A 14789-nucleotide genomic window follows, 5' to 3' on the forward strand; every position below is an offset into this window, starting at 1 on the left:
ATATATATACACACGTACATATATATATATATATATATATATATATATAGAGAGAGAGAGAGAGAGAGAGAGAGAGAGAGAGAGAGAAGGCAAGTTCTTACTATGTAGCCCAAGCTGGCCTTGAACTGGAGATTCTCCTGTGTCAGCCCCCATGCCTAGCATATTCTTGACAGTGATATTTATTTATTTAATTTTGACAGTACTGGGGCTTGAACTCAGGGTTTCAGCGCTTATTAGGCAGGTGCAGTACCTCTTGAGCTAGACCTCCAACCTGACGATTATTTCAGTGGTTGTATAATCTCTATGTTGAATGGACAAATGCAATGTAATTTTTGTTATTCACTCAGAATGTTGCAACAATAACACTATTTTGAACAATTGTGAATTCAATATCACTGATACTTTATTTTTTTAAGAAAAAAGTACAATTATATGCAGGATGTTTTTAGTAATCACTTTAATTGGCATCTTTTTTGGTCATAGTGTTTGTAAGTTGTATTTCTAATAATAATAATACTGTCTCGTCAATAAACACAAATATTTTCCCTAATAGCCTTTGCCTCCCAACATTTCATTATGAGAAATTTCAAACATACATGAAATTGAAAGAATAGAATAGTGGGCAGGTGTATACCTCTCAGCTTTAATTGTGTGTGTGTGTGTATTCTCTGAATTAACTGAAAGCAAGATGCAGATATCATGATACATCACTCCTAAATGCCACTATGTATACTTCCTAAAATTAAGGACATTCCTCTATGTAATCATAACATCATCATTACACATAATATTAATAATTCCCTGATATCATTTAATAATAATTTCCATTCTATATTAAAATTCCTCTTTAAGCATAAAATTTTAGAATCAGAAGAATCTTTAATGATAACATTTTGAGTTCAAAACTTTCTAAATGCACATAGAGATTCTGATTCACTAGTTCTGGGGAGGAGCTTAGATATCTGTACTTGTAGTTTTAAAACAAAGCAAAACCTCCCAATCACTGACTGCATTCTCAATTTGCATAATACAGAGGTGGTTTAGTGCTGTTGGTCCAGATAATAATTAATACCACTCATCACTCTCAGAAGTTAAGACAAGAAGGTACATTTTTTACCTGTAATTTACAGTTCTTCAAAAGAGCGAACAGAATCCCATGGTAGTTAAGACATTTATTGGCTCATAGTTTTACTTTTACCTCAAGATAGCATTTCTAAAATTCATTATCTGTTAACTATGGGCATACTGATCACATGTATAAAACTGGATGTTGATTTACATTGAATTATTTACATAATTTACTACTTTTCAATGTAATGCCGTCCTGCCACAATGGGGAAATAATTATTCAAGTAAACCAGTGACTAGAAAAACTAGGAAAATGTCAATTAAATTTTGGCCATAATTTTTCCTTGGCCATACCCAAATTTATTAAGCACAATTTGATAAGAGCAATTGAAATTTCTTTACAATGTTTACCATACTAAGTGGATACACATAAAATTTAAAATATTAATTAAATTTGTATGCTTTTTATTCTGTTAATCTTTCTTTTTCTGTTTGACTTGTAGTCCTGTTATGGGTTGAAGAAGTGTTTCTTAAAGGCTCATGTGTGTCTTTGTCCCCAGCTTGGTGCTATTGGGAGTTGATGGGGCCTCGTGGGAAGTTGTAGGTCATTGGGAAAGTGCTCTTAAAGGGAGTAGTGGACCCCAGCTTCTTCTGTTTCAATTCCTGACCATCAGATGAGCAGTTTTGCTACTCCATAAGCTTCCACCGTGATGTGCTGCCTTGTTATGGGTCCAAAGCAACAGAGCCAATTGATCACGAACTGAAGCCTCTGAAACCAAGAGGCAAAATAAACCCTTTCTCTTTATCAGTTAGTTACCCCAGGTATTTGTTACAGTAACAGAATGCTGACTAATATATGCCCCCAGCCATTAAAAGGGTAGAGGAAAAGGTTTTTTCTCCTGTACAGCATGCTTCTTTACTGTAGTTTTCTTTTATAGTTCTTTAAGTTTTTTTCACATTAATCTTCCTGTGATTTCCCTGTGAACTAAGGAGCAGCACAGTCACTAACAATTGTCACAGGCAGAGAACACATAGGGGCTCTCTACTTTGCTGCTCCCAATATCACCTCCTTTCCAGCTTGGATACCACTGGACTAATGCTATTTAACAGAATTGGTTTCAGATTCTAGGAACTACTGTTTTCCCCTCTAGCTCCTGTTAAATCACAGCTTTTCTCTATCCCCTCTAGGTTTTGCTTATTTTTCAGACTCTGTCTCTTTTCTTTATCCTGATCTGTTTCCCCCATCTCCTTCCCTAGCTCTACCCCCAGTTAAGTGCTTGGTTTGAGACTCGAGGGCTCTGGATTATGGATGAGTTACCAGTATTGTGAAACTGCATTATGACTTAGTTTTTTTGTTGTTGTTGTCTCACTACGTAGGCCCAGGCTTGCCTAGAACTCACGGTCCTCCTGCCTCAGTCTTTTGAGTGCTGGGATTCCAGATACGTCCCACAGTATCCAGCCCCAGAATGACTTTAATAGATAATAAAAACTTTCTCTACATAGAATATAATGTGCTTAGATGTCACAGATTGTTTTGACTCTCAATTATTTTCCTAGAAAAATAAATCCTTAAATTATATTAATCACCTGAGATCCTCTGCCAATATAATAATAATAATAATAATAATAATAAAAGAATGTGTAAGAATCCTAATCAGTCTGTATTGAGATAGGCAACATTGGATGGTCACGATGAGGAAAGTATTATCTACCTTGAACAAGCTTGGTATTAAACTTAGTATCTGGGTCAAGAAGTAAAAGGAAAAACCATATAGTTTTAAATTATAGCACTTTATCTGCAATTTGGCCAGCTGAATGTATACCATAAGCTTGAAATCCAAACTTCTATCTTCAAGTTAATTTCAATTTTTTTCAGATTTCATGTTACCGATGGAATGTATAGTAAATGCAGATTTTGCACTGATTTTTAAAATCAGTTCATTTATTAACTAATTTTAAATTAGTTAAAAGGAACTTTTTGATTATAGTTGTGTCTCCTGTGCATGGAATAGAACATGTTAGCACAGAGGAACATTTGTTAAGTGAATTAATGATGATAGGACAAGTGATGAAACCTGGAATGCTAACTCTAGTAAAGGAGACATAATAAACATGAAAATCAATAAATAATTAAAGTGAATTCAGTCAGCCATAAAGACAACAAACCAGATTTAGGGGAAAGAGAATGACTGGAGGGATGGTTGGGATGGTTCTTAAAATCTTCAGCCTTATAAAAAGATATTTTATTTCCTTTCATGGAGGAGAGACTTCAGACTTGCCTGTGGCCACAGTTCATCAGTGGTTGACTCCAACAGTCTAATCCAGGGTCACTGATTTATTCCTTCACTAAATGTTCCTTGATTTTCCAGTGGGCACCAAACCAGAGTCTGTAAAACCAGGTTGAAACAGTCCCGGTGTTCAGCGAGCTTATACATTAGATAAGTATTGTCTAATACAGCAATCATGTTTCCAGTAGGAATTGAGATGTACTCAGTGTAAAATATACACTGGGGTTTGGAGACTTCCTATGAAAAAGTGAGCTATCTGAATGATGTTTTGTATTTTTTATATTTGAAATGATATTTTGGATATACTAGATAAAATATACTATTTAAATTGGATTCACTTATTTCTTCTTACTCTTTTTCAAGTTACTTCTAGAAAATTAAAAATTTTATGTTTGTTGTGGATGTAAATTCAGATTCAGTAGATCTGGGCTCAAGAATGTGCACTTGTAAAAATCTCCCAGGTTATGCCACTGCTATTCTGAACTTCAGACTGTGAGCAGCAATGTTTTAGACTTGGAAGACAAGGAAACACAAGCAATTCAGCACCAGTGCTGATGAGTATGAGTGGGCAGAGTGCACTTAGAGACTTTTTTGTCATTGTCACTCGGAAAACCATCCATGTTCTATAAAGGCATTTTCACACAATTTCTGCTGTTTTCATTTTGAGTTGTGAAAGACTATAAAACTATATTTAACTATGTAAATATATGTTTCTCTGATTTCTGGATATCTTTTACCTTTTTGTTTAAATAATTGCATACCAGAGATGCAATTCAATATCCAGAATAAGGATCAGTATCTATTCTATATCCAGAATAAGGAATGTAGCATTATTATAAAGAAGACATTAAGGAAGTTTATTATATTATTTGCCATGATGGGGAAATACCCATAGTAAGTCACTGAAATTATATTCTCCTGATTTTATTACTTTATTATAAATCAAAAAAGGTATTGTTTGTAGAGGTTGCACAAATAGGCTACACCACAGAAACAACATTTTAGATAAACAATCAGTCTCTCTGTGGGCATAGATACTTAAATTTTGAAGGTAAGGTGAGTGTAAGGAACAGAGAAAACTTACAGGAGAAAGTGTTCTAAGTGAGACCTATATGTCTATAGGAATTAGCCAGGTCTGTATGAATAACACACATGCATTTGTTGTATTTTGGATCATGTTTTGTATTGTTTTATTTTGGTATTTTGTTTGCTATCTATTTATCTATCTTCTATCATCTATCAATCTATTTATTTATTGGTATTGAGGATTGAACCCAGGACCTCATACTTGCTGGTGAAACACTTTACCTCTTGGGCTACCTCCCCAGCCCAGTTTGCTATAATATTTTATCTGAATTGAGACTGACATCATTGGAAAATAAACAATTTCAAGCTTTTTAGTTAGGTCTCTGTTTAAGAATCTACCATGTTATACCATCTGTAGTTTATAATTTAGACTAAACTCTATTGTAAGTGTGCATGCACGCAAAAAATAAAGATGAGAGATTTAATACTTGTGAACATAAAAATACTGTAACTTTTAAATGTGCAAATATTTTCACTATCTGATTGTCTAGCAACTCTTTCCTCCCTTCCTTCCTTCTTTCTGAAGTACTTGGATTTGAACTCAGGCCTGTGCTTGCTAGGCAAGTGCTTTACCACTCTGAGATCCCAGCTCTAGAAATTCTTTCTTTTTTAAAAATAGAATTGCAAAGGTTCTCAAATAGCCCTCCTGGCCTTGAAAAAGAAGAATAAAGTTGGAGAGCTCATACTCTGTACTCAACACTTAGTGCAAAGCCACATTAATCAAAACAGTGTGCTGCTGCCATACAGATAGACATACAGGTCAATGGAATGGAATTGAGTCTGGAAATAAATCCATATACCTATGACCAGTTGACTTTTGACAAGGGTACTAAATCCATCTCAATGCCTTTTCAACAAATTGGATTTCTGGATTTCTACATATAAATGACTTCTGCCTCATACCATATACAAATCTAACTCAAAGTGAGTCAGTGACCTATATATAGAAGTTATAATTATAAAACTCAGAAGAAAATATAGGCATACCTTCTTAATAAAGATTTTTCTATCTCATGATTATTGAGAAGATTTATTTTACTATTTTTTTATTAGCATACATTAATAGTAAATGGGGTTCATTGTGATAATGCCATAGATGCATACAGTATATTTTGAACAAGTTCACCCCTTTGTCATATTTCTTACCCTTTTCCTCCCCACCTTGGGAAGATTTAAAGAGATAGTAGTAATATAATATGTAAAGTGCTTACTTAACAAGATGCCTGGCATAAGGAAGATAGGATAAGAAAGTAATGTTAGATTTTTTTGGTGTACATTTAGGGTTTTCTAGTAGTTTGAGGACAAGTTATTTTAAGAGCAATGCTTTATGAACATTATAATGCACGTTTCTCAATTTTGGGATAAGAACTACGAGTTTCAATAACTTATTTTTAGGCATACTTTGCTGAGGTCTCATCAAAGGTCATAGTCAGAAGTAGTATGGTATCTGGGGTAGGAGTCCAGAGACCTGGATTTTAATACCTTGGGCCAATCATTTTGAAAACAGGATTTTTTTTTTTTACAAAGATTTCCTGTCTGCATCAGTTTTGGTGAGACTACAATAAAGTTGTTTCATTTACCATATGGCAAATGAATGTTTGATAACTGAATATACATTCAATAGGATGTTTTCTTTAGCAAAAGAGTTTCTGTAGTCTTTGTGTTCATTTTTTTACCCTGTATAAAGTGAGTTTGCTTTGTATTATTTTTTGTTTATATATCCCAGACTGCCCTTGAACTTGCTGTGTAGTGTAGGCTGTCCTCGAACTCATAATACTCCCACTTCAACCTCCTGAATGTCGTGATTACAGGTGTATGCCACCATTGCTAGTTTTGTACTATTTTAAAAGAAGCAATATTTTCAAAGTTTTAAAATGTGATTATTTTTTAATTAATATAAAAGAATATATTAGATGCAGATCTGAATAAAAATGGTTCTGTTCTTTTCTATATTTACTGATTGATATTCCTAAAAGTTTTTACATTTTTTCTTAGTTAAATTCTCTTCCAATAAAGAGAGAACCTATTTACAAGATGTTGAAATAATGTCACTCCTTACCCAAGATTAAGGCACAATGAACATTATTATTGGGATTTATTAGGGTTCAAAAAAGAAGATATAGTCAATTCATTAGGAAATAATTTGTAGTTCTAGATGATAGTGAGTGTGTTAAGCAACTTTTCTTCACTGTGACAAAGTACTTAAGAAAAATCAACTCAAAAAAAGGAGGAAATATTTATTTTTGCTCATGGTTTCAGAAGTTTAGTTTGTGGTCATTTGGCTCCATTGTTTTTGGGCCTGTGGTGAGGCAGCATCATGGTGGGGAGAGTGTAGTAGAGCAAAGCTACTCATTTCATGGTAACCAGGAAGCAAATAGAGAGAGGAAGAAGTCAGGATACCAACGTCCTCTTCAAGGGCACACCCCCAATGACCTAACTTCCTTTCTTAGGCCCACTTCCTAAAGATTCCACCACCTCCCAAGAGTCCCACAAGCTGATGACCAAGCCTTTAATACATGGCCTTTGTGGGACATTTGAGATCCAAATTTTAACAGTGAGAAAGAAGTCTGAGGCCAGAATAACTTCATTTCCATGATAGACCGTTTACAATAAGAACTCGGGGGGTCGAGGGGCTTCCACCCTTGACTAAACTTCAGTATTATTGATTGATTCCCACTTTAGCCTCCATTCTCCCCTCCTCCCCGTCCTGACATACATACAGAAAAATGATTGGCAACTTATTGAATTTCTCTAAGTTATGCTACTACCCCTAGTGTGTTGGATATTGCTATAGTTTGAATGTGTTGCTCAAAGGCTCATGTGTTCAAGGCTTGGTCTCTAGTGTGGAGATGGTGATGGAAACTTGAAAAGATGGGTCTAGTTGGAGGTAATTAGGTAATTGGGGGCATTGCCCTGGTAAATATTAAGGCTGGTTTCAGAATATGTTAGCTTCCATGGGAATTAGTTGTTAATAAATGAGGAGCCTGACCCCTGAATCTCCCTAGTTTTCTATCTCACCATGTCATCATGTCTTCTACACATGCTCCCATTGCTGTGTTCCCATCTGTCACAAGGTACTCACCAGAGGCCAAGTAGATGGGGCCACCCCATCTTGAACTCTTAGCCTCAAAAACTATGAGCTAGGGCTGGTGTGGTGGTTTTAGTGACAGAGCACCTGCCTAGCAAACATGAGGCCCTGAGTTCAAACCCCAGTACCATAAAAATTAAAAAACAAAGCTGTGAGCTAAATAAACCTTTTTTTTAAAAGTAAAGTCTCCATCCTCAGGTATTTTATTTCAGCAACAGAAAATGGACCAATCAAAGCATATTGTCTCAAGCTTGCTCAGTTGGAAAGTCTTGGAATAGGGGTATTGCTAGCTGGCTTCAGTTAGATTTACTCTAAATATTCTGTGTTGCAAAGTGGACTAGCATAAGAATTAACAGGAATGAATTTTTTTTGTGTGTATGTATGTATACTGGGCTTCAAACTGAGGGTCTTGAACTTACTAAGCAGGTGCTCTACCACTTGCACCATGCCCCCAGCCTTCTTTGCCTTGGTTATTTTTCAGCAGAGTAATGCACTTTTGGCTGGCCTGAACTATGATCCTCCTACTACTCAACTCCCTTGTAGCTGGGATAACAGGCATGTGTCAACACTCCATTGGTTGACAACGGAGTCTTGCTAAATTTTTGCCTGGGTTGGCCTCAAACCATGGTTCTCCTCATCTAAACCTGAATAGCTGGGATTACAGGTATAAGCCATGGCACTGACAGTAAGTTTGAATTTTAATTTTGCTACCAATAAGCAGTATGACCTTATATACATTGTTTCATCTTTCAGTCATTCAGTCAGCTAATCTTGGCTATTTATTAAAAACCAGTATAGTCTGTTAGAGTTGCTTAAGTGGTAGAGCACCTGCCTAGCAAGCATGAGGCCCTGAGTTCAAACCCCAGTACAACAAAGAAAACCAGTCTACCAGGCACTGTTGCAGGTGCTGGGGATGAAAGGCTCCTGCACTCAAGTTGTTTATCCTCTAGTGGTAGTGATGGCTGAGGTGGGAGACAGAAAATAAATGCATGAGAACTTAAGTATGTAGGGTGATTTTTTGGTACCCTCGAGACTAAGAACAGTAATATAGTGGATGATGTGGGGGACATGGTGTACTTCTTTGGATAGGGTATCTGGGACTCCTCTAGGTGACAGGAGAATGAAGGGATTGGACTGCATGCCAAGGGTTCACACAGACTGAAGACGTGTGTTTCCTTCTTTTCACTATTAAGTGTGTTCTGGGAAGGCCCACCAATGTCAAGATTCTGGAGGTAAATGCAAATACATTTACATCAAGTGCTGCATCACTTTTATGCTGATTGGCTTGGAAATAAATCCACGTTAAGAAGCTATAGCTAAACATTTTAGTGTTGTTTGTGCGGGAAGCTAGTGGACATTAAAGAACCCTAACTTCAAGAAAAGTCTGAGAGCGCAGGAAACCAGTGTGTGCAGGTCTCCGTGTTACTCGAGCTTAACCGCAGGGCGCAGAAAAGGGACGTCCCTCAGGAGTAGTGCCGAGAGCCCCGGTGCCCGGGTGGTGGCGGGGCCGCGGCCGCCCGTGACCGCTGCGGGGGGAGGCAACGCGGAGCGGGGAGGAGTCGGAGGTGGGGCCGTGCAGCAGCCACCTCGGCGCGCTGCAGGATTTCCGCAGAGCCAGAGTCCGGTTCTCCGGAAGAAAGAGGTTCCCGCCGTAGTTATCTCGTGATCGCCTCGGGAGCTTTGCCTCTCCACCCGAAACTGCCGGAGAAAGACTGATCTAGCGATGGCTTCGGAGGGCCCTGTCACGCGCCGAGTCCAGGTGGCAGAATATCCCAGGTGGGGGAGAGGAGATGCGCATTGGCACCGCTGGGTTTGCTAGGTGCAGGTAGGGGTCGCGAGGAGCTGCTTTTGTCCCCAGAGGCAGATGGAACCCTGGGACTTATAAGGCCCTGTGGCTGGGCCTGCACGAAAAACCATGCCTCAAACCCATTCCGCCTTGACTTGCCCCCAAGGCTGCGCGCATTGCTTCATCCATGCAGGTGCTTCTTTTCCTTTCTTCCTGAAGGTGGGCTCTTTCCACCCGCTGCAGTAAAAACGGCCAACTCAACTTTGCACTTGGCTTCATTTTGCTTGCCAGTTAATACCGCTTTTAAAAGTCTCCGTTCCAAATACTCATTGAAAACAAATACACAGAATCCTCCCTTGGTCTCTGCATCTTCTTTAAAAAAGAATCCGGGAAGCTCTGAACTGTCATTTAAGGAATTAATTTGTTTCCAATCCCTAGCTACAGAATAACCAATAATTTAGTGATGTATGGTGGAGGATCTTTCAAATTACAGATTCATTGTAGAAATACTTTGTTCTGATCTATGGGTAGCCCAAGGGCTTTTCTGAGATTGGTTTCTCTCTTCCTTTGCTGTTTTAAACTTTTCCCCATCTAACTTTGTTTTCTAACATCGTTAACTCTTTAAGTTCTTCTTGCTTCCTGCTTTACTACTATTATGTGTCAGTTGACAATATTATACTTCAGCGCTTAAGCTAGCAAACAGTGAGTCTTTAGTTCCCCAAAACACACTCTCTCTCTTTCTCTCTCTCAAAGAGCAGCGTAGCTTTGGACTACCTCTGAAGGTCTTTGATTGCAGTTCTCTGGCGGTTTTTTCACAGTACTGTTATGCTTATATATTTGAGTGAATTAGGGTATGTTGTGAAAGACATGCTTTAATAAAGGGTCATGAGAAATTTGTTACATGAAAATGAATCCAGCCCCTTGTAGTTAAATCTTACATGAAACATGTCCATGTATAAATTTCAAATATGTTTTCATTTTATATGATTTTTTTTTTTTTTTTTGTTCTTTTTTGGCAGTAGTGGAGATTGAAATCAGGGGCACAGGCTAGGGCAAGTGCTCTACCACTTGAGCCACACCTCCACAGTCCTTTGCTTTTTCTGTGTTTTTAGATAGGGTCTTGTGCTTTTGTCCAGGCCAATTTTAGACTGCCATCCTCCTACCTCTGCCTCCTGAATAGTTGGGATTGCAGGCATGTACTACCATACCCAACTTTCATTTTATATGATTTTAGTCATACAGATTAGTTTCTACAGTTACTCTGTAGGGAGGATGATGATAACAAAAATAAGTACATGAACTAAAAGTAAAGAATAATTTCCCAAATTTCCTTCGTGTTTTTCCCTTACTTTGATAGTATTTACTCGTGCACCAAATATTTAATGTTAATACCTATTTTTCTGTGGTTGCCGCAGAAAAGATCATAATAGATTAGCTTTTTTATTTTATGTTTCCACTGGTGTGTACACTGCAGTTATTAGCTTGGAGCCATGTTTTGTTTCCAGGAATCTTCTGAAGCCACATACTTCAGGAGGGGTGAGTTTTGTTAAAATTTAGATAGGGTAATCTCCACGTCTATTGAACTGGTAGATGTTGCAATTCTCAGGGGCCTCCGCCCATCATGAGCCTGTCTGCTGTAGAGCTCTTGCTGTTTGCTGAAGATGAAGTTCAGATCCTTTGAGTGAAGGCCCTGGCCAACCACATTATGCATTTTGTAAAATAACTTCTTTTTCAATAAGAGTCAAATAGAAATAAAAGCACTAAGGTTGTCTTTCTGTATTTGCTTGCTCCCTGTAAGACTTCAAATTCCACTGTTGTTGCTTCGCATTCTTAGCAGTGATATCTCTTCTCCTCCCCTTTCCTTTGGGATTCAGATTTAAATTGATGGGTTATCATTCATTGATGTTCACATACCGTATAATTCACCCATTTAAAGTTTGCAATTAGTGGTTTTTAGTATTTTCCCAGAGTTGAGCAACCATGACCACAATCAAATTTAGAACATTTTTCTTCACTCAAAAAAATCGCCAGCATCGCTTAAATCATCACCTTGGGCTCCACGCAGCCTCCACCCCCTGCCTGCCAAGCAACTACTGATCTGTTTTCCATCCTTATAGATTGGGTGTTTCAGACATTTCAAATAAATGTAATCATAAAATGTGTGATTTTTGTGACTGGCTTTTTTTCACTTAGCATGTCTTCAACATTGTAACGTGTATCAGTAAGTCATTCCCTTTTAATGTCACATAATACTCTATTGTATAGATGCAGTGCATTTCGTTTATCTGTTTGTTAAATACTCTTTTGGGTTGCTTCCACTTTTTGGCTCTTACAAGCAGTGCTGCTGTATGTGATGTTGGATGAAACCTTAAGAAGAGTTCTGCCACTCAGCTGACTGGGTGATACTGAGCACATTTTTAATATTAAAGATTTGGACTATTTAAACCCATATTCAGTAAAGCTTGAAATTCTCACAGTTTCCTTCTTAACTATTGTCTCAGTTTCTACCCTATTTGTCTGTTCTACTTCCCTTATTAGAAGTTTCCATTTGTTTCAAATCCTTAATATTGTCCATTTGTTTCAAATCCTTATAATATTGTTATCATTTTTATAAAAAAGATAAGTTTACATAAGTGAAATAATTGTATTTGTTGTTCTGTCACTTTTTCACTTAATCTTTTTCAGAGATCCAGACTAATCAGTTCATACAAATAATATTTCACTTTTTTTTTTTTTTTGGTGGGTCTGGGGGTTGAATTCAGGGACTTCTTGCTAGGTAGGTGCTATACCACTTGAGCCACTCCACTGGCTTAGTTCACTGTTTTTAAGGACTTGAAATTATTTTATATTGTGAATGCCATTGTTAGTGCACTTAGATTTCTAATTTTTCACTCTATAGACAATGCTGCAGTAAACATCTGTATATGCATATTTTTGAGCTTTTGTGTGAATATCTTCCTTTTTTTAAAATTCCCTCTGGTACTAGAGAATGAACCCAGGGCCTTTCCATGCTGGGCAAGTGCTCTACACTTAAGCCATGCCCCCAGCCCTTTTGTTTTTGAGGTAAGAGTCTGGCTACCTCTCTCTGGGCTAGGCTTGAACTCTCAATCCTCTTGTCTCTGTGTGAATATTTTTTTAATCTCATTTGTGGAAATACAACTGGGCCAAAGGTAATTAGCATTTAAAATTTTGATAGCCAAACAGCTCTGCAAAAAAGGTGTCATTAGATTGTCTATTTCTTGTTAGTTTTTAGTAGCTCTTTGTTTCATTTGTTTTATATATTATATACATAGCTCCTAGTTTAACTTTATGATGTCTTTTGTTGTGTAGACATTTTATAACATATGTAATGTAGAACAATGTTGGGTAATAATGATAATGGCATCATTATAATCTTGATTTTATTGGAACATTGTTAATAGTAATGATTCTAATATTTTGCCATCAAATATGTTGTTTTCTATTTCTGGTAAATATCATTTATTAAATTAAAGACATTAGTAGCACATTAAGAGTTTTTAAAATTTTACTTAAAAAATGAAGACTAGTGACTGGAGGTGTGGCTCAAGTGGTAGAGTGTGTGCCTTGAGTTCAAACTCCAGTACCACAAAAAACAAGAAAAATAAAACAAAAATGAGGGTTGGCTATTGAATTATTGGGGTGTTCCAGGTGTTTTTTGGTTCTTGGGCATAATGCCTAAGATTAGGACGCTGCCCCAGATGGGCAAAAGAGCCACAATGAATAGGAAGACAGTAAAGAGTGATTTATTGGCAAAGCATAAGTATACCTTGAGGCATGAGGCAGCAGTTGAATAAGAGGTAATTGCAGGCCAGGCACTGGTGTTTTACACCTCTAATCCTAGCTACTTAGGAGGCAGAGATCAAGAAGATCATGGTTTGAGGCCAGCCTGGACAAAAAACCAAGGCCCTCTCTCAAATATACCCAACACAACAAAAGGGCTGGTGAAGTGGCTCCAGTGGTAAAGAGCTTGCCTGACAAATGTAAGGCCCTGAGTTCAAACCATAGTACCACCATTAAAAAGAAGTTAACTGCGTAAACCAGGGACAGGGTGAGGCAGACAGTTCAGGTAAGAATTGACTGTGTGGAAGCTGTTGGGACTTAGGGTTTTGTCCAATCAAGTGGGGTTATTAGGTGGCTCCAAACTGACGCTCTCCTACTGTGGTCCTTCCCCAAATGATTTTAACTTCTCAGTGGCTGCCTGGGTGTGAGAAGGTATACCCTGTGCATTTGTCCTCTTTGCCCCTCCTGGTTTAGGGTCATCGGTGGAAGGTCATATAGCAGTCATTACACCCTCAAGGCACATGCCCAACCTTAATGTGGGGGAGTATGTACCCTAAGGAGGATATAGAGCCATAATCTTAATAGTTGGTGCAAAATCTGGGCCATATTGGGGCTGTAGACTGAAATCTTGTAACAGAGCATTTTTCTGTTTCTGCTCATGTCTATGTAACTGCTTACACCATATATACTATCTGTTTTATTTTTTGATAGTACTGGGATTTGAACTCAGGGCCTCATGCTTGCTAGGCAGGCACTCTATGCCTTGAGCCTCTATGCCAGCCCTTGTTTAATTTCTTATCTAGGAGGAATTTATTGTGTTACAAAGAAGAGATTCAAATTTCCTCTCTTCCCTCAATGGCAGTCACCATACTTTGAAATTCCACCATATAGTAAAATTTCAAATATAACAGTAATAATACTAGTTACTAACAATTGTTGTATAAAATCCTCAATAAAACTCCTTGCAGCTAGTTCTAGTATTATCCTCAATTTGTAGATGAGGAAAGGGAGATATAGAATAACTCATAAAAATTACCATAAAATTCATATTAATAACCAATAATTCTTCAATTAGTTTTTAAAAGTTATATTTTCTGAAAGGCCATGATTGGGTATCTTGACATTGAAGAGAGAAAAAAAAGAACCCTACACAGAGTAGTATGACCAAAGTCATAATAGAAAACTGAAAATACATGTCTTCTCTGTTGAGATTTTAATTTAATCATCTCAGCAGTTGACTGCATGGTCTGAGAATCAATCCTTTCAGTAAAATCTATTTTAATCACTACAATTGGAATTTTATTTCTCAGGTTCTGTTATTAATACTGCTATTAAAAAAAATAAGACACGTCAAAAGAACATTTAGAGCTCCAGAAACAGCAACTTGTGCTGTGATACTTTGGCCAATCCCCCCATTACAGTATGATCTTTGTAGAACTTTTATTTTAATATCAAAAATGGTCCTTGAACTTTTTTGGGGTACTTTCAGTGACTACATGAAGGCATGGAGTCTTGCTGGTGCCTAGCCCAGATGTAAGGACAGCTACTTCTCTAATTATAGTTACAGTGCTTCATTGTGAGAGGATTAGGTATGAAGTTTAGAAAAACCCTGTATATGTCAATGCTTTCTATTCTCAAAGGAAAAATACCTTCCTTATTCCTTTTATAGCCA

General features: G+C 37.4%; 1 protein-coding gene across 5 annotated transcripts in view; it reads left to right on the plus strand.

The window, feature by feature from the left end:
- Positions 1-9110: 9110 nt before the first annotated feature.
- Positions 9111-14789, plus strand: part of Galk2 (galactokinase 2) — a 118625-nt gene continuing 112946 nt past the window's right edge. For 2 of the 5 annotated variants that reach the window (XM_074065910.1, XM_074065908.1), the window contains exon 1: positions 9111-9306. In XM_074065910.1, coding sequence (XP_073922011.1) covers positions 9254-9306 — 53 coding nt within the window. In that variant the 5' untranslated portion in view covers positions 9111-9253. Of the gene's footprint in view, positions 9307-9328; positions 9356-14789 lie in introns of those variants that run through there. The other 3 variants (XM_074065909.1, XM_020160576.2, XM_020160577.2) reach the window with 3 other exon arrangements.

The sequence above is a fragment of the Castor canadensis genome, chromosome 2 (assembly GCF_047511655.1).
Source record: "Castor canadensis chromosome 2, mCasCan1.hap1v2, whole genome shotgun sequence".
NCBI classification, from domain to species: Eukaryota; Metazoa; Chordata; class Mammalia; order Rodentia; family Castoridae; genus Castor; species Castor canadensis.